The sequence below is a fragment of the Danio rerio genome, chromosome 3, assembly GCF_049306965.1.
Source record: "Danio rerio strain Tuebingen ecotype United States chromosome 3, GRCz12tu, whole genome shotgun sequence".
Taxonomy (NCBI): domain Eukaryota; kingdom Metazoa; phylum Chordata; class Actinopteri; order Cypriniformes; family Danionidae; genus Danio; species Danio rerio.
In genome coordinates this window covers 30,918,723-30,938,663 of record NC_133178.1, presented here as the reverse complement: position 1 = coordinate 30,938,663, position 19,941 = coordinate 30,918,723, and the positions used below count along the sequence as shown (strand labels likewise).

The window sequence follows — 19,941 nt, the reverse complement described above, 5'->3', positions numbered from 1 at the left end:
ATATCTAAATACAGTACTGCAAATGACCATGAAAAACTCTACACACACTTTATATTATTATTATGTTTATTTATTTTTTTTGACAAAGTATTTTGTGAAGAAAAATAAAATAACCTATTTCTTCAGACTGTTCAGTGCATAAAGCTGTCCCCTGGTTTTCCATATTTGGGTGTACTGCACCTTAATTTTATAAGGTTAACATGAAAATATTAAATCATTTTTAATCAACATAAATTTGTGCTTAACCAAAACGTAAACTGGAACAAAAGTAATTGATTCATGAAACCAAAGTTAGCTTAAATGTCATAATGACCAGCCTGCTTTAGACGGATTCATGAGGTTAGGGCACCCGTCATCACCATGGAGATCACATATCTCCGCATTTTCAAAACAATATTTTAAAATACCCACCATCTCTATAAATAAACCACAGACTTGAGTTTAAAACAACTACATTCCCGCATGAAAAACGGTTAAAACTAAATTTCATAACACATTCATTATAGAGCCATCTAAGACCGGGGCAAGTCTCACATGTCTAGCCGATTATAACCTCGTTTCGCCGGATACATGAGTGATGATGGACACCCTGGAGGTCAGAATCTCCGCTATCGGCAAAGCACGCTTACAATTTACACATGATATCTATAAATAAACCACAGATTTAAGTTTGTAAGAACTACATTCTCGCATGAAACACGGTTAAAATTTCATTTCGTGACATATTAAACGCAATATTTATAATATTAGCTGGGCTTTCTCATCCGCCATTACCATTTGCTTGTTGATGTGAAATGAATTCTGGGAGAAAAAAGTATTAATTCTCAAAACACTTCAAACGAACATTATTTGTATTGTCAAGGTCAGATATATGTAATAATTTCGCTGGTAAAGTGAATATAAAACAATGTTACTATATTGTAATCAATATCACGTTTGCACTGGTTCGGTTCAGCACTCGAGCGACTCTGAATCGTATTGAACCGAATTGAACCGTTTGCTCGGGAATTATTTGATCACACGTGTTCACAAGCACATTCAGCAATATGCAATTAGTGTATAATTAGTGTATAAATGCTTGTGGCCAAGCAGTATAACGAAATAGTAATGAATCATATACAAAAAGGAATCTGTTTTAGGCGGGTTCGATTCTTTACTGTTCACTAAGGAGCCGATTCATAGAACCGAACGGACACGACTCGACCTGCAGGCAACGGCTCTCCTAATTTGAAATTCACCTGTCGTCTTTCATCCAGCGAATTCATCCTCGGTAAGTGTTTTAAAGTCAAATTTTGTCCGTTAAAGGATTGTTTTATAAGTATTTCTGTGTATTGTGTGTGTAATTTAAAAGAATTAACCAAGTGACATTAGTTGTAGGTTCTTATGTTATGTCACGCTATCCGTTAACAAACGGTATTTTAAACAAGAAATAACAGACGCCAGGCGGTCATTGTAGTGTTTGCGAGGTATTGTACAGTAAGTTTATCTTGAGTGAGTTTTTGACCATACGTTAAGTTACCTGAAAAACATAACTTCAACTTATTGTAACTGCATTAATGAATTCTCTATTTCAGCACAACACTGAGATGAAGGCGAAGTCACCATGAAAAGTTAAACGTTTACCTTTAAGGTAAGCTCTGGTCTTCACATAACGTTAGTCATTATGACTAAGCTATCATTATGGTAAAATTTTTCAACTGTAAGTTAGTTATTTAAACTAAACTCATAATGAAATGAGTCTTAACTGTTTTATTAAATGGAGCTGAAAATTAAATGCAGTTGAATTATTTTAAGCTAACGTTAATATTAACAAAATACATATTAATTGTCTATTTCTCAATAATGTTAATGAGCTTGATGTATAGTGTGTCATTAATTGTACATTTAATTTTTGGTGTTCAGGTGTACCTGAGGTGAGTGTACGTTCTGAGTACACAGATATAAGCCAAAGTCATATCCATCCTAATCTAAGAGAAATTGATGGGGTCAGGGAATGATTTGTGTACAAATGTATTTTAACCCCATACAGATTGGTATGGTTGTACCATAGATTTAGATTAATTAATGTTAAGTCTTATTTTACTCTTATTATATTTATCTGTTTTTCAGCTACAATAATTGATGTTGAAAAACTGATGCTACCAATCACTCCTCACTTGATTATTCAAGGTAATGTCGATGTCTTCCTCATTTTGATTAGATTTTTAAATGTCAAGTTGTTCACAGATTTGTTGTGAGGAGTTTCATGTACAACCTCTTTTTCTTCTTCCAGCAGTTCCTAAGATAAAAAAATCTGGTGTTAAAACAGCCACGGCTATGCTATTTGCCTACCAAGTGCTGAGTAAATATTAGACAAACATTTTTTTCTATAACTGTTGTCTTTGTGTTTATTAGCAATTTTACTGGGCGTATGTGTTTGTTTTTTTTCAAACAGCCTGGAAACTGTAAGTTTAGTTCAATATGTTATTTTATGCTATTCATTTTTGTCTTAACATGGATTGCATGTTGAAGCTATCGTTTTATAGTGGGAAAATGTAAAAGAGAATCACTGAATACAATGGCATAATGATTCTGCTTGTTCAAAGAAGGTACTTGATTTAGTTTTCCTCAAGCGACACATCAGTTTTTATGACTATTGCTTGACACTTGAATTGAAGGGACAGTTCACCCCAAAATGAAAATAATAGCATCTTTGGCATCCTCCACTTGTTTCAAAATAGTTATTTAATTTGTTCCGTTGAACACAAACTCGTATTTTTTAAAGAAATTTGGTTCAAATATGGATGTCAATAGTTACTGGTTACTAACATTCTTCAAAATATCTGCTTTAGTGTTTAACAGAAATTCAAACTAGTTTAAAACACGTGGAGTAAATAGTGGCAAAATAGTAAACTATTCCTTTAAATATTTTATTCTGAGACTTTTATTTATATGTGTCTTGTCTTTTGTCATATTGTCCTTCTAGCCCAGATTGTGATGGACCTGGAATACCAGTTACTCTTAAGACAAGAACCGAATAAAGCACAGATGTGGAGGGATTTGCAGCCAAACTTACTGGAGGGAAGGAACCTTTAGGTAAAAACACCTGCTTTATTTAGATCTGAAGTATTTTATTTGACATAGAGATTTATTGTTTTAATTCTAATTTAAAGCAAACAAGGTTGAGCACCCCTGGTCTAAAAGCTCAAAAATGCTGTTTCCGTGATAAGGTTAAATGTAGTTTAGAAATAGATTCATTAGGCTCAATGCTTAAAGTAAACATTTTCTTCTCTCTGTAGACCAAACATGTTTACTATCCCTCACATTTTAATAAATTGTTTCTGTTTTTGTTTCTTACAGTGTGGGTGAACATACTACCTGGATGGCTGCACAAGAGCTCATTTGATAGCACATATTCTGTCCTGTCTACATCTCTGATGACCTGGAAGTGCTTCGACATCAGTGAGTAATACATATTTATATTGTCATGCATACAGGATTTCTGTAAGCTTAGCTTTAATGTTAGTTTCTAATCAGCAGTGACTGTTTTAAAAAATTAAGTATTTAAATTATTCTCAACGTTTTACTGATGCTGTGCACAGTAACGTTATGATGATTTAGTTTGAGGAAATGTCACTAGAGGGTTTGTATAAAAAATAAATAAATTGTATGAAATGACTCGATAAAATGTTTATTTGTCTCGCTGACATGCCATCACTGCTGCATATTAAAATACAGTAATACGAATTGACCGCAGAATATTACTACAAACATTTCATTAAGTAGGCTAGACTGCTCTTTAGTTCTCTACTCAACTTTAACACATTTCCTCGTGTCGCTGAGCCTCTCTGCAGATTTTGCCAAAAATGAATACTTAGTGATTACTTTGTTTTATGCAAACCAAATATCAGTAACTCATCATTAGCATTATTTTAAAAAATCACCCACGGCTTTCATGTTCTCTAACGCAATCTTATCTGTAAGTTAGAAGTGGATTTATACGTGTTAAAAGCCTAAAAGTATTTAATTAACATTAGTCACGTTAAATTAGATTATTTTAATTTATTTAATTTTAAATATGTAGCCTCTTAAAGTGAGAATGAACTGTGTTCACCCCTCTTAAATTCGTGGAAGCACTAGTAGTGTGATCATGGAATCAGATATTCGAGCTATACAGAGTCAGACATTAAGTTAAGATGAGACTTTATTTTTTATACACCTGTGTGGACACCTGAATAGCAATCTTTAAGAACAATGCCCGCTGATCTTTTCCCCATTAACGTTAGTGTAATTGTGAATTGACAACAAACTGTATTTCACCAACAAAAACAATTAAAAAAACTGTTATATATATTATAACTGTTATATATATATGTATAAAAATGTATAAAAAATATATATGTATAAAAAAACAACAGTGCAGTGTTTCGTTTCTGAATGAATTAAATGGTTTGAGGGATGATTAGTTTTTACTTCAGTGATTGATTTTGCCTGTCATTTTTGCAGGATCATCAGAAGTGCTGCTGCCCTTTTTCACTGTCCCTTTCCACATCATTTGGCCTTCATCATTTCCTGTCTTGTAGCAGTATTTTTACCTGTTTTTAAAATTGTAATAATTTTTGATGCATTAATTGTTGACTGGTTTTAATGATCAATTGTTTATTAGTGTTCTGTTGCTTTGTTATATTGAATTATTGCTACTGTTTTAGCATGGTTTACACAATAAACCTTTATTGTGAAGTTAAAGTTTCAGTTTCTTTATTTTTCTTGTATTTCTTGAACAGTTAAAATGACACTTGTGCAATTTTTGAACATTTTTACCCATTATAAAGTAGCACTATTAAATAAAATAAAATAACATTTAATAACTGTAAAATACTATACAGTAATAATAAAAGTAACGTTAAAATACCGTAGTTCTTCATGGTAAAAATGTACAATAAAATACTGTTTTCAGTTTTGCAGTATGTGTATCACTACTGTAATTGGTGTTACAGTAAAAATCAACAACAGTAAAATGATGTATTACATTTTACAGTAAATGTAATACTAATGTAATTAGTATTACAGTAATGTTACCGTTTTATGAAATACAGCAGCTACTGGATAATTGTTGCCAGTAACTTACTGTTGATTTAACAAGAAATCGTTTACAGTGTATATATATATATATATATATATATGTATATATATATATATATATATATATATATATATATATATATATATATATATATATATATATATAAAGTAATGTTTAACATTTCCAATCTTACGTTGCTGCTCACTAAATTAATTGGTTTTCTCTAAAAAAAGACTTATGAATGAATCTTTTCAATGAACACACAGAAGTACAAACAATGAAATGGGGTTAGCAGCTTTTTAAGACTACTAATACGCAAGGTAATAAATAGCTAATAGCAAAACATTATGCAGTAGTGTAGCCACAGCATGTGACGTGTTTTAAAGATACTTCAAGAGGATAATTATATATCATAAACAATTAAAAGATTAATAACAGCATAACTGTTGCCATAAAGTGCAACACCAGTTGACTGTGTTGACAATCAAATATCAACATCTAATCATGTTACACCTTGACGTTGTGGGGACGTTACCACTATAACATCTATCAGATGTTGCATTTTGACACTTTCCAACAGAACCTAAAATCAACCAAATATCAACATAATTTAACCTCATTATTAGACGTCAAAATAACATTGTCTTTAGACAATGGCTAGAGATTGAATTTTGGTCACCAGACATCAGGATCAAAATCTAACCTTAAATTAGCGTCTTATGTATTATCTCATTGTTATGCCGATGACACACAAATCTATATTAACACTTCTCCTAATTCATTGGCATTAATGTCATCGCTTAACGCTTCCTTAACTGAAATTAAAGCTTGGATGCAACATAATTAACTTAAACTGAATAGTTCTAAAACAGAGATTTTATTGGTTGGCACTCCTTCTAACGTCAAGAGGTGTAGTGAATTTGAGTTAACGGTTGATGGGTCTGTCTTATCACCATCTCCGCAGGTGCGTAATCTTGGTGTTCTCCTGGACTCTCAGCTTAGTCTGAAGCCTCATTTTAAACATGTAACTAAAATGGCCTTTTATCATCTCCGTAACATAGCCCGCTTGAAACATATGCTGAAAGACTCGTCCATGCTTGGATTTTTGCAATTCCCTGTTCGGAGGGTTACCAGCAAATTCTCTCAAAATTTTGCAATACATCCAAAATTCTGCTGCACGTGTGTTGACACATACATCGTCTCAGTCGCACATCACTCCTATACTCCAGCTTCACTAGCTGCCCGTCAAGTCTCGTAATGATTTTAAGACATTGTTTTTAACATATAAAGCGATTCATGGTTCTGCTCCAGGTTACATTCGTGACCTGATATCCGCTTCCTCTACCTCTCGCAGTCTATGCTCTGCCTCGGGTCCTTCCTACGTTGTTTCAGCCTCGCTGCAAACTCAGCACCATGGGAGGAAGGGCATTCTGTTTCCGTGCTCCAAAACTGTGGAATGCTCTTCCCACTAACATTAGGAATGCCGGTTCACTGGACGCTTTTAAAAAGCTACTTAAAACTCATCTTTTTAAGTCTGTTTTTAATGTGTGATATCTTTTAATCTTACTATGTTTTTTATTGTATTTTTTATTGTTTACTGCGTGTGCTTTGCTGTTTTTACTTTCTTGTAAGCGCTTTGGGTTTTAGAAAAGCGCTTTATAAATAAAATATATTATTATTATTATTATTATTATTATTATTATTATTATGTTGTGTGCCTGCTGGTAAAGTGAAATACTGGAAGTATCAAGTAACTTATAAGAACAATATTGTTAATGGAATGTAAACTATGCTCATTATTATGTGTAACAGAGTGTATTTAAATACTACATGATGGCAGACACTGTGACTTGATAATTATGTTTATACGTATAGGGCTGTTGGATGCTTGATTCTGATTGGTTGAGGAACATACCATGGGGTTACTTGGAGATTAAACACATTTTAATAAGTAATTATTATTACCATATTTTATCTATAACGTACAGAAGATTAATAGTAGTTCATATTAATAGTAGTTAATAGTCAAAGTACTGTTAAAAAAACTAAATTAATCAAGTTGAATTTTTTGTGTTAATAATATGCTCATGTCTTCTGGTGTATTCCTATGCATTGCCGTTACGTGCAAAATTTGTAGATTTATAACCACCTCAGAGCATAGTGAGAGTTACGAATCACTGGCATTGTTGGGGGTCATATAGGCTGAAATGTTTGGGAACCCCTGATGTTCATGACCATTGCTGATTTGAGCAACATTTATTAATAAAGCACAAGCATATCCTGTGAGGGTATGGCAGGGCTAATGAGTCAATAGTGTGTCAAGCAGGTGTTCATTCATTCATTCATTTTCTTGAAGGCTTAGTATCTTTATAAATCTGGGATCGCCACAGCGGAATGAACCACCAACTTATCCAGCAAGTTTTTTACACAGTGGATGCCCTTCCAGCCACAACCCATCTCTGGGAAATCAAGCAGGTGTTTGGGTAACAAACACAACCACTGAAGCCAAGCAGGGTTGGACCTGATCGGTACCTGCCTGGAAAATATCCCTATGGAAACTGCTGTTAGTTTGCTGTTTGAGGTGCTGATGTTGTGAGTGAAAACACTGTGCTGTATAAAATGACTCTCTGAGTGTAACTACAGGGCCATAGATAATATAGTGTGGCAGCAGTGCTTCACATAAAGCAGGTCGTTGTAATTTTAGACCTAGTTTGCAGTTTGTTGATTTAAGTCCAGCTGTTGTAAACACATTAAAGCCGTTAAACTCAGTTCACCCAATAAGGACACTTCTTATGTTTTCCTTGTCATTCTCAGTATCTGAGAATTTCAGTATTTTGGATCTGCTTGAATAGTTGAATTATTTTAGAAAAAATGTGATAAAATCACTAACTTGAACAAAACAGCTTACATCTTTTTTAATAATCTGATCATAATTTTCAACCACCTGATGACAAAACAAGAGCATATTTATGTTCTAGTAAGTAGATAAAAAACGGTTACTACATACAAGATCTTTAATGTTCACAATTGTAAATAAAAACTGTAAATCCAGCTTTAAAATGTTTATTCTTCAAATTCAGCAGTGAGTGCATCAAACATTCTGTTAATGACATTTAGAAGTAATCAAATAATGTCTCCATCTTTAGATCAGAGGTCTTAGTTTAGCTGTCCAGGGTGTGCTTGTCGAACAGGTTCTCCGCCATCCGGTTGTTTCCAGCATCCATCTTGGAGAGGTTAGTGATGTGGTCACCAAGCTTCTTGATGGCCTCAACCTGCTCATCCAGGTAGTGAGACTCCAGGAAATCACACAGCTGATGGTCAAGACATCAGAAAATAATTTAGGATGACACCTTTCTAGAATAGTGATTAAACTAATAAACTACTTTACAAAGTTACATGTAGTCAAATTTTGGGTCACTCACATGAGGGTCTCCCATCTCAGTGGCGAGCTTATGCAGGTCCAGCAGAGCCTGGTTGACGTTCTTCTCCAGCTGAAGAGCACACTGCATAGCAATCAGCCCATTTCCCCACACATCACGATCAGGCTTCTGAAGAGCAAATACAAGATCAGTGAGCAAGTTAAGACCATTTTTGAACAACAGAACAATGACTAGAGTTGCTGATGTTACATTGCTTTAAATAATACATGACAGGAAAAGCACCTTGATGTCCTGAAGGACAATGCGTCCACCTCTCTTGTTCTGGAACTCCATGAATTTCTCAGCATGTTCGCGCTCCTCCTCGCTGTTCTTATTGAAGAACTTGGCAAATCCAGGAAGGGCCACATCGTCCCGTTTGAAGTAGTGAGCCTGTGCAAAATCAGAGATAGGAATAAGAATTGATGTTATTCTACATGTTAAACTACAAGGCTTTTCATCAAGGACGATTAATTTTTTTTAATCATCAAAAGCTGTATGGTTAAGTGAAAATGACCACAGAAGACGGTTCTGCAGTGACCATGTACATGTTGTTTATTTACTCTATAACCAGCGTTGGGTGTAATGAGTTAATATACATCATGAATAGTCTTTAAAGATTACTGATAATTTTGAGGTAAAGGTTAATTTAAATACAAATATTTTATGTAGGCTACTTCCTTTAGACCACCAAAAATAAACTCAGCCGTTTTGTAGAAATATAAAAATTATTTAAGCTACTGTTTTAAAGTAACCCACCACTGGCAAGCCTATAACCTACACATAGACATAGGCCTTATGTAGCCTACACTATTCTCTTACTACTTTTTTTTTATTGAGCGTCAGATAGTGGTGTCAAGAATGAAAAACAATAATCAGCAGATAAATATCTCGCAGAAAACGGTTCTAATCAAATATACTGATAATTAAACACTTGCCATGGAGGTGTAGGTGTATCCAGCGTAAAGCTCCAGATTGATCATCTTGTTGATCGCAGCCTCGCAGTCACGATCGTAGTTCTGGCGAATCTGACAAGTCTCCATCTCGACAAGTTTAATTATATAAATACTTTACTCAATAAATAAATAAATAAATAAATAAATAGAGCTAGAATAAATTCAAGCGAGATCGAAGTTCTGTTCAATCACTGTTGAAGCAAGAACCTCTCCAGATCTTCCTGAAGCTGTGAGTGAAATGAAGGAGCGCGTTCATCTTTTATACGCTCACAACATGATGCGTCAGTGGAACTGAAACCAGCCAATCAAACAACGAGCTAGGTAACTGTGACGATGCAATTTAGATAATAAACATTATTTTTTGTGCTGTGTTCAGTCTTTGCTTTTCCATAATTAATAGCATGTTGGATTCAGCACATTTATTTAAAAATATGATTCACAAGTTTATTTAGATTTTAACAATGTGACTTAGTTTTATGTCTTTTTTTGGTTATAGGCTAATAGACTAAACCATATTTTTCTACACCACCAATAGGAAAACATATTTTCCAGATGTTTTTGTCTCATTTTTATGAATAAAACACTGCATTACAAAGATTCACTTCCATTCTGAGTGAGCAACAAGTGCAGCATCCCAAGGGCTGACATGGAGCTGCGTCTCTGTGACTCAGCATTTTCTCTCTCGAGGAAGATGCGAGTATGTTTGTAACCTGATCAACTTGCTAGGATACAAGTTCGACACCAGTCTACTGTAATAAAGGGAGACGGGAACGTGTAAAAAAGAATTCACACTATTATATGTAATAGACTATAAAGACAGATATTGTGATTGGTTAGTATATTTATAATTAAGAATTGTAAATAACTAAACTTTTATATAAATACCAATGTTGTTAGTTATAGCCAAGGCCATCTGAATGATCTTTATCTTCAACAAATGCATTTAACAGCCTAAATAAAAAAGTCTTCACTCATTGTGAATAGTGAGTGCTGCACAAAATAATAAACTCAATACAGGATGTTCTTTCTTAGCCTGATATCCCCTTATAGATAATACTCTTTGAATGTAAAAAACACACAAAGTTGGACCTGGCTAGAGATTATTCCTACACTGTAAAAAAATCCTGGTTGGCTTAAATTTTTAAGCTGAATCAAATTAACCTTATTAATATAATTGAACATATTATTTTAAACTGCTTGCGTAACCTAAAAAATTAAGTTAGAACATGATTAACTTAGTTTAAGAAGTTACAATGACCTAAAAGCATATGCTGTCAGAACTGATTGGTCTGAATGGCCTGCAATGCACAATGCAACAACATTTTATAATGTTTGCAATATACTGTAGTACAATGGAAAAAAAGCCAAAACAAAACTTGAATTAAAACCAAATACAAATACAACACAAGACAGTTGCCTCAACTACATCAATTCAAAACAAAAGGATAATCCTCCTGAATCAACTACAGACAGTTGGTCTGCAGAAACGAGGAATGCTGGACCCAGGTCTTGTAATATGGTTATGCAAATCTGGCTTAACACGAAGAAACTAACAGGCAATCTAAAATCACTGCTACAAAAAATACAGCGGGTTCAAATTGTTTGTTACTGAAAAGCACTCCTTTGCAACTTCCATGTGACAGCTAGCTTATTTTTAATCAACCAGACGAGAACGACAGTAAATGACAAAACATTTTTGTTCAAAAACATTCACCCTGAGTCTGTATCAGCAACAGGTACTTGTCACTGAGCAATGACCTGAAGAGTGTTAGTACAAACAAAAAGTTGTTTTGATGACACTGACCATCTATAGGTGGAAACAGTGGTTCACTAGTCTGCCCTATAAGTCTCAACATTGCATTGCAATATTTATATGTTTCCTAAAAAGACTAATTATGTTAGTTACTTTTTACGTAATTGCGCAATGTGCTGTTACTTTTTAGTTATTTTTCTCAACTGGACTGGCTGTGCTGGGTATTTTAAATAATCAAGTCTTGTAATAATCAAGATTTTTGTTTTTTTGCAAATGAAAAAGAAAGATGAGATTTAAATGTTTACAAGTAACATTTTTGCCCAGGCTGACATCATTTAAATTTTTAGCTGCTCAACAATCAGGGGTCATCATGATCTATTTCTCATTTTTATATGTACATTAACAGATGCCATAAAGTGCTATGCAGGTAAACCTCACTCCTCTGACCTCTAAAGGTGCTTTAGCGACAGATGCTTGAGGCCACCCAGCAAGCATTTTTTGTTTTTAAAAGATGTCTAGTAGATTGCCTAATAGATGTCTAAACATAGTCGTTTCGGCTAAAACAAGGCTAAATTTGGGCTGTCAGTGAAAGTCTAATAAACTACTAAGAATAGGCTAAAAATAGAATAGTCCTCAAATAAATAGAAATTAATGACTACACATATAAAGTCTGTCTAATCCAGGGGTGTTCAAACTCGGTCCTGGAGGGCCAGTGGAGTTTAGCTCCAACCTCAATCAAACACACCTGAACCAGCTAATCAAGCTCTTACTACACACACTAGAAACTTTCTAACAGGTGTGTTGAAGCAAGTTGGAGCTAAACTCAGCAGGACACTGGCCCTCCAGGACCGAGTTTGGACATCCCTGGTCTAATCTGTCTATTAGTTTTTAGCTGTTCTTAGATGTCAATTAGAATTTCTTTGACAGCCCAAATTTAGCCTGTTAGACATCTATTAAATACTAAATTGTTTGCTGGGCATGGTCTTAAACCTCCTTGTTAGAGCAACCGACTCCCATGCAAGAGCTGCCGGTTCGATCCCTGCTCGGAGCGGGTTGGACTGGCGGGGTTACATATACATTTAAAAAAAAAAATTGCAGGAAGGCCAGTCAGGAGCATTCACCCACTGTGTTTAAAGTCAATAAATATATGACTAATAATAACTTTATACTATATATACATATACATACACGTGTGTGTGTGTGTGTGTGTGTGTGTGTGTGTGTGTGTGTGTGTGTGTGTGTGTGTGTGTGTGTGTGTGTGTGTGATGTGTTTAGATATGACTCAATCACCACCATTTTAAAAAAATAAAAAAAGACAATTCAATCCAACCCGAGAGGTTTATTAATCAAATTCCCCAAAATCAATTAGTATCCATTTAGAAGGAAAGCATGGAATTGACTAAAACAACATTAACAGGATTTAAAACTTTTTTTGTGTTATTACTTAAGTATAATGAACTAGTAGATTAAGAAAATATTATAGAGGGCCTCTTTGGAGGATGCAGATGATGTCTGCATTTAGCTGTCCAGGGTGTGCTTGTCAAACAGGTACTCCGCCATCCGGTTATTTCCAGCATCCATCTTGGAGAGGTTAGTGATGTGGTCACCAAGCTTCTTAATGGCCTCAACCTGCTCATTCAGGTAGTGAGACTCCAGCAAATCACACAGCTGTTGGACAAGACATCAGAAGAATATTTAGGACAATGGCCTATATCCAAAATCTCAAAATTGATGGGCAGAACTATGTGTATACACATAGACCAAAGCACTATTTAAACAGCAGCTCCCCAAATTACTTATTACCATTTTAGCTGACTTGTGACAATCTGAAGTGAACTTACATGAGGGTCTCCCTTCTGAGAGGCGACTTTATGCAGGTCCAGCAGAGCCTGGTTTACGCTCTTCTCCAGCTGAAGAGCACACTGCATAGCAGTCAGTCCATTGTCCCACACATCACGACCAGGTTTCTGAAGAGAGAAACAAGTTTAGTGAGCACATTACACAAGAAACGGAAGGGTGTTTCACATCAAAAGTTTTGTTTAAATCAATGTCAACACACCTTAATGTCCTGAAGGACAATGCGTCCACCTCTCTTGTTCTGGAACTCCATGAATTTCTCAGCATGTTCGCGCTCCTCCTCACTGTTATTCTTGAAGAACTTGGCAAATCCAGGAAGGGCCACATCGTCCCGTTTGAAGTAGTGAGCCTGTAGGAAAAAAATGTATTTAGGAATAGTAGTAAACATTCAGTAAATAAATATAAATATGCAACACTCTCAAAATAGCTCTTAAACTGGTGCCTTAAAAAATGGAGCCTAATACAAACATTAATTTTAAACAGTCAAGGGAAAGATGCAATTTAGAAAGGTGATTATCCATAATAAACACTTACCATGGAGGTGTAGGTGTATCCAGCGTAAAGCTCCAGATTGATCATCTTGTTGATCAAAGCCTCGCAGTCGCTGTCATAGTTCTGGCGGATCTGACAAGTCTCCATCTCTGCGGGATTTACTGTTGTATTACCAATATCGCTGGAACAAAAAAAAGAATTTCGCTAAAATCAAAGTTCCGTTCAATCACTGTTGAAGCAAGAACCTCTCCAGATCTTCCTGAAGCTGTGAGTGAAATGAAGGAGTGTGTTCTTCTTTATATACACTTAAGATGCTGCGTCAGTGGAACTGAAACCAGCAACCAATCAAAAAGTGCAGAGTAATGATGTGACACCACACTAGGTCTCTGTGTTGTCATTTTGTAAGATAAAGATTTTTTTTTTATTAAAATTTTTTTTAAATTAATTTAATTTCTTTTTATTTTATGTATTTTTATAGTAAATAAATTTAAATTAATCTAAATAAACTCTACTTTGTCTTATTGTGGTAATCAAAAAGTACCCATTAATTTTACATACTGCTTGTACGATGGGTTAGTTCTTTAACCGTTCATATGAGCAGAGGGGAAAAACAACCAGGCATTAATTTCTTAATTTTAAGGTGAAAATATGTTTGAGGAACTTGTTTGATATGAGTATAGTCTATTTATGATGAATTTCATTTTTCTTGTTTATATGCAGTCGTCAGCAGTGGCAAAATGATAAGATTTTGCAACCTAAGCTTTCATGGTATAGCAGATCTGATCAAAGCCATATCACAAGTCTGGTCGCATGATTCATATATTTTTAAACAATAATATAAAAGACATGTCAGCACAGATTTAGAGCAGTTTGACTTGATTTTCTAATGTTTATGTTTATACAATACAACTATGCACATTATGTCCAGCATTAGAAAACTACACAAAATGTCTCCTTTTCAGCAATATGACCCTGTGCAGCAATAGCAATGAGTTATGGCATCTGGGACAATTCACTCTCTGGGACAGATCCCCCTGATAACTGCATTCATATTTAAAGAAATGAGCGGGGTGACAAAGACAAAACATCTTTACCGCTGTAAAATGCTATTTGTTTAATTTACGTTTAAAAAGTGAGTAAATCCATTGTGTTTAATGCAATTAGTTAGCTGAACTTAAAAGGTGAGTAAGCCTATTAACCTGTCTTAAAATTAAGTAAATTATTAAATGCATTTTTATCAAAAATTAATTTTAAGTAATTAATCACTTTTTACAATCCAGTGTGAAGTCTCAGTCTGTTAGCAATGCATAAAGAGACAAAGTCATGATACTGGGCTGTGTTGCTGTGACTCAGCAATTGCATAATGTGTTTGTAGATTTGACTTTCAGACCTGCTAACCTTTATTTTTAGATAAGTAATACCAGAATTACATCTAATTTCATTTGTGTACATCATCTGTTTGTGAAAGGTATGCTTAAATATGTTATGTGTTATAGAAACAAAGTGCTTACTAAAGGGTTTTGAGAAAAATGTGAATCTCAACATAATAGTTTTTAATAATTATTATCTAATTATTCAGTAAAATGAGTGGCAGCATAAATTATAATCCATCTGATGCTGCTTTTTATGTGTTTATGATCAATGCATTATTAAGGATTAATTAAGGATAAAAGTATATAATAATTATATTCATACACTTGCAAATCATTGGTGTTGATGTAATAGTTAAGAATGTATTTTAAGTTATTTATTATCAAAGATTATGAAGTTATTTATTGCAAACTAGTTTTCTTTAAACTCATGGAATCTCCTTAAAGCAGAGTTTTATTTATTTATTTATTTATTTATTTATTTATTTATTTATTTATTTATCACTTAACCACTGAGATACAATATATCCTCTATCAAGGAGTCTTGGTAAAAAAAAATGACAACTATAAAACCTGTAAAAAAATAAGAGACAGTAAAGATGCCATATAATTTAAAAGCAAAGTTTATTAAAATATAAGTTTACTCACGTTTACTTATTCTCAAATGGTTTCAAAATGTTTTTTATTATGTTAAGCACAAAAGATATATTTTGAAGAATGTTGGAAACCCGTAGTTATTCACAACCATTGTATGAAAAATACTATACAACACAACGGGTACTGGTTAACAAATTTTTTACTGTTAATCTTATTTTGTGTTGAACTGTAGAAAGAAAGTCAAAGAAGTTTGGAACAAGTGGAGAATAAGTAAATGATGATAAAAGTTAGGTATTGGGTGAACTTTCCTTTACAATGTGATGAGAGAAGAAATGTTTTGCATTTTGACATTAAAAAGGAGCGATTGTGTGTGTACTATAAAATATTATTTGTAAAATGTTTACTTTCCAACTAAAATTAGACTTGAAATTTCCCTAATCTTTCTGTTTCTTCACAGTACATGTTTTTCTTTATATCAGAATATTTCTGGTACTATTTAAAACAAATACACATTTTACAGTGCATCCAGAAAGTATTCATAGTGCTTCACTTTTTTCGCATTTTTTATGTTAGAGCCATATTTCAAAATTGATTACATTTATTTACTGAAAATTCTACACACAATACCCCATAATGACAATGTGAAAAAATATTTGTTTGAAATTTTTATAAATTTATTTAAATAATTTTTTTATACCTAATACCATCCCTACAGTAAAGCATGGTGGTGGCAGCATCATGCTGTGGGGATGTTTTTTAGCAGTAGGAACTGGAAGACTAGTCAGGATAGAGGGAAAGATGAATGCAGCAATGTACAGAGACATCCTAAATGAAAACCTGCTTCAGAGTGCTCTTGATCTCAGACTTGGGCGACGGTTCATCTTCCAGCAGGACAATGACCCAAAGCACACAGCCAAAATATCAATGGGGTGCCATCACAACAACTAATTAATCCTATTGAACATCTCTAGAGAGATCTGTAAATGGTTGTACACCGTCGCTTCCCATCCAACCTGATAGAGCTTGAGAGGTACTGCAAAGAGGAATGGGCAAAAATTCCCAAAGACAGCTGTGCCAAGCTTGTGGCTTCATATTCAAAAAGACTTGAGGCTTTAATTGCTGCCAAAGGTGCATCAACAAAATATTGAGCAAAGGCTGTGAATATTTATGTACTGTACATGTAATCTTTTACGTTTTTTATTTTTGATAAATTTGCAACAATTTCAAAAAATCTTTTTTCACATTGTCATTATGGGGTATTGTGTGTAGAATCCTGAGGAAATGAATGAATTTAATCCATTTTGGAATAAGGCTATAACATAACAAAATGTAGAAAAAGTGAAGCGCTATGACTTTCCAGATGCACTGTAGTTAATGAAAATAACATACTATAATAAAAAGGTACCAAAGACTCTTGCAAATATAAAACAGATGCCATAACAAAGGATCAATAATTCATCTGTACTGAATGTTGAAACCCCATCCCAGTTTACAAATTGCATTAAATAATATAGAAACTATTGTAGGTTGGATAGACACTCGACAGATTCAGGACGATTTAGAGATGAAAAATGGTCGATTAACTCTGAATATTTATCAAACCTAAGAGTAACATTTGATTTAAATTTATAGATTAGCTTCCGCTTGCAGGTGTACAAGATGTAATAAAACTTATTAGTCAAAATGAAAACGAGATTGTATACATAGCTTCTTGGCATTAGTGTGTCCTGCAAAGATTTTTATACTGCAATCTTCCATAAAAATAAAGTTGTTATTCTTTATAGACCAGACAAAATTAATTAATATCTATTAAATGAGAAAAAGCAGGTTCAAACACAACCTCCATAAACTACCCTCTAATGCACCTTCAGTTCGTTGAAAAACAGAAAAATGACAAGTAAATTCAGCCAGAAATGTTTATTCATCAGATTCACAAGGTGACCAAGTCAGTGCACACTCAACAAGCAAGGCATCAGCTAGATGACTAATTAAAGAAGGCAGGATCTTAAACATGAAGCCCCTAAATGTTAACCTCAAAGATTTTACTGCGGGACAACATGGTTTCATGATTTAAGCATAGAGTACAACTGGAGGCTTTGGAGGATGCAGATGATCAGAGTTTAGCTGTCCAGGGTTTGCTTGTCAAACAGGTACTCCGCCATCCTGTTATTTCCAGCATCCATCTTGGAGAGGTTAGTGATGTGGTCACCAAGCTTCTTGATGGCCTCAACCTGCTCATCCAGGTAGTGAGTCTCCAGGAAATCACACAGCTGTTGGACAAGACATCAGAAGAGAATTTAGGACAATATGTTCCCAGAACCACTTCAAATGGACATATACATACAGGCAAATTTTGGGTCACTCACATGAGGGTCTCCCATCTCAGTAGCGAGTTTATGCAGGTCCAGCAGAGCCTGGTTGACGTTCTTCTCCAGCTGAAGAGCACACTGCATAGCAATCAGCCCATTTCCCCACACATCACGATCAGGCTTCTGAAGAGCAAATACAAGATCAGTGAGCAAGTTAAGACCATTTTTGAACAACAAACAGTAGAGTTGTTGATGTTACATTGCTTTAAATAATAAATGACAGGAAGAGCACCTTGATGTCCTGAAGGACAATGCGTCCACCTCTCTTGTTCTGGAACTCCATGAATTTCTCAGCATGTTCGCGCTCCTCCTCACTGTTCTTCTTGAAGAACTTGGCAAATCCAGGAAGAGCCACATCGTCCCGTTTAAAATAGTGAGCCTGTGCACAATCAGAGATAGGAATAAGAATTGATGTTATTATACATGTTAAACTACAAGGCTTTTCATCAAGGACAGTTCATTTTTAACATTAGGATGACAAAAAGTCAAAACAACCACAGAACAAGATCTGCAGCTATAACCATTTACAGGATGGTTTAATAAAATAAATTGCATCACAGCTCATGGCATTTAAACTTGTACGTTTTTTGAACCTATATGTTTTTTTTTTATATTGTTATAACCAGTGTTGAGTATAATGAAGTTTTAGTCTGAAAAGGGAAAACATGTAACAACTGATCATATGTATAGTAATTTAATTACAGCTATTTTTAATGTACTTACCTTACAAATAAATGTAAAATGTTTTGTAAATTAATTAGTTAATTACTTTTCGAATAACAATCCAAAGTGGTAGACAACCTAAATTTACTGTATATAAGCTACTTTCCTTATTGATTATTTTTATAGCTTATTTTATTGTTTTAGCCTTTTTATACTGAAGTATCAAGAAAGGAAAACAATAGACTATTCAACAGATAAATAATTCACCGACACGGTTCTGTTTAAATAGACTGAATGATGAACACTTGCCATGGAGGTGTAGGTGTATCCAGCGTAAAGCTCCAGATTGATCATCTTGTTGATCGCAGCCTCGCAGTCGCGGACGTAGTTCTGGCGAATCTGAGAAGTCTCCATCTCGGCAGGTTTTACTATATAGATACTTGTACAAAATAAATAAATAAATAAGGCTAGAATAAATTCAAGCGAGATCGAAGTTCCGTTCAATCACTGTTGAAGCAAGAACCTCTCCAGATCTTCCTGAAGCTGTGAGTGAAATGAAGGAGCGCGTTCATCTTTTATACGCTCGCAACATGACGCGTCAGTGGAACTGAAACCAGCCAATCAAACAGCGAGCTGAGTAACAGAGTGACGATGCAATTACTTGGATAGCTAAAACACGATCAGCTTTCGTGATTAATCCTTTTTAGTCTTTTCTGTTTTACAATAAACATCGTACTGTATCAAACAGGTTATTTGTACTATTTAATTATTATGATCGTTTTATGTGTAATTAAGCTATGCAGTCATGTTTTATTTTTTAATGTTTAATGCCTAAAATAAACAGTATGTTTACACTACAACACAAATGGGGAAAAAATATTCTCCAAAGGTGATTGTCAAAAAATATTATCAATGAAACGCTGCATTACAAAAACCCATGTTAATGATGCCGCGCCTGCCTGGTAAAACCTTCTCAGTGAACGACAAGTGCAACGTCCCAAGGGCCGATATGGAGCTGCGTCTCTGTGAGTCAGCATTTTCTCTCTAGAGGAAGATGCGGGTATGTTTGTAACCTGATCAACTTGCTAGGATAAGCTATCATAAAAAAGAAAACAGTTACTTTTTATAACTGTATAGCCTACTATATTTCTGTATACACTTCCACTTTTAACTGTGCAACGTTATTATTTTAACTAATCTTTATGTGTAAATTCAGCTTCTTCTTTTTTTTACATCTATTTATTTATTTATTGATAGAGGATCTTGCATTGACCTTTTAATGGTTGTATTTGAGGTGGTGTGCATGGACACAATGCAATAAAAAGAAACAAAATTATTGTGTTAGCCTATTGCCCTTAAGCATTTTACAATTTTGGCTAACACTTTACAATAGCAGTACATAAAGC

General features: G+C 34.3%; 3 protein-coding genes and 1 long non-coding RNA gene across 5 annotated transcripts; 1 reads left to right on the top strand and 3 right to left on the bottom strand.

Annotated features, from left to right (window-relative positions):
- Positions 1-342: 342 nt before the first annotated feature.
- LOC141381217 (uncharacterized) lies at positions 343-4,715 on the top strand. 2 transcript variants are annotated; one of them, XR_012401054.1, is made up of 6 exons: positions 343-1,270; positions 1,575-1,630; positions 2,110-2,169; positions 2,966-3,075; positions 3,340-3,441; positions 4,486-4,715. It is a non-coding gene; the product is annotated as an uncharacterized lncRNA (long non-coding RNA). The 2 variants fall into 2 exon arrangements; XR_012401055.1 differs by having other exon boundaries at positions 372-1,270; positions 1,575-1,640.
- A 3,396-nt stretch (positions 4,716-8,111) lies between these two features.
- On the bottom strand, positions 8,112-9,665 carry LOC558816 (ferritin, middle subunit-like). The gene is made up of 4 exons (XM_682083.7): positions 9,417-9,665; positions 8,725-8,871; positions 8,485-8,610; positions 8,112-8,373 (listed from the first exon to the last, which is right to left on the bottom strand). Exons 1-4 carry the CDS (start codon positions 9,519-9,521, stop codon positions 8,224-8,226), a joined length of 528 nt encoding a protein of 175 aa, XP_687175.2. The 5' UTR covers positions 9,522-9,665; the 3' UTR covers positions 8,112-8,223.
- A 3,007-nt stretch (positions 9,666-12,672) lies between these two features.
- fthl29 (ferritin, heavy polypeptide-like 29) lies at positions 12,673-13,788 on the bottom strand. The gene is given in 4 exon segments (NM_001130667.1): positions 12,673-12,855; positions 13,029-13,154; positions 13,247-13,393; positions 13,579-13,788. Coding segments are annotated over 4 exon segments (528 nt in total). The 5' UTR covers positions 13,684-13,788; the 3' UTR covers positions 12,673-12,705.
- Positions 13,789-17,405: 3,617 nt separating this feature from the next.
- On the bottom strand, positions 17,406-19,086 carry fthl31 (ferritin, heavy polypeptide-like 31). Its single transcript, NM_001020531.1, is given in 4 exon segments — positions 17,406-17,773; positions 17,870-17,995; positions 18,105-18,251; positions 18,845-19,086. Coding segments are annotated over 4 exon segments (528 nt in total). The 5' UTR covers positions 18,950-19,086; the 3' UTR covers positions 17,406-17,623.
- Positions 19,087-19,941: the final 855 nt, after the last annotated feature.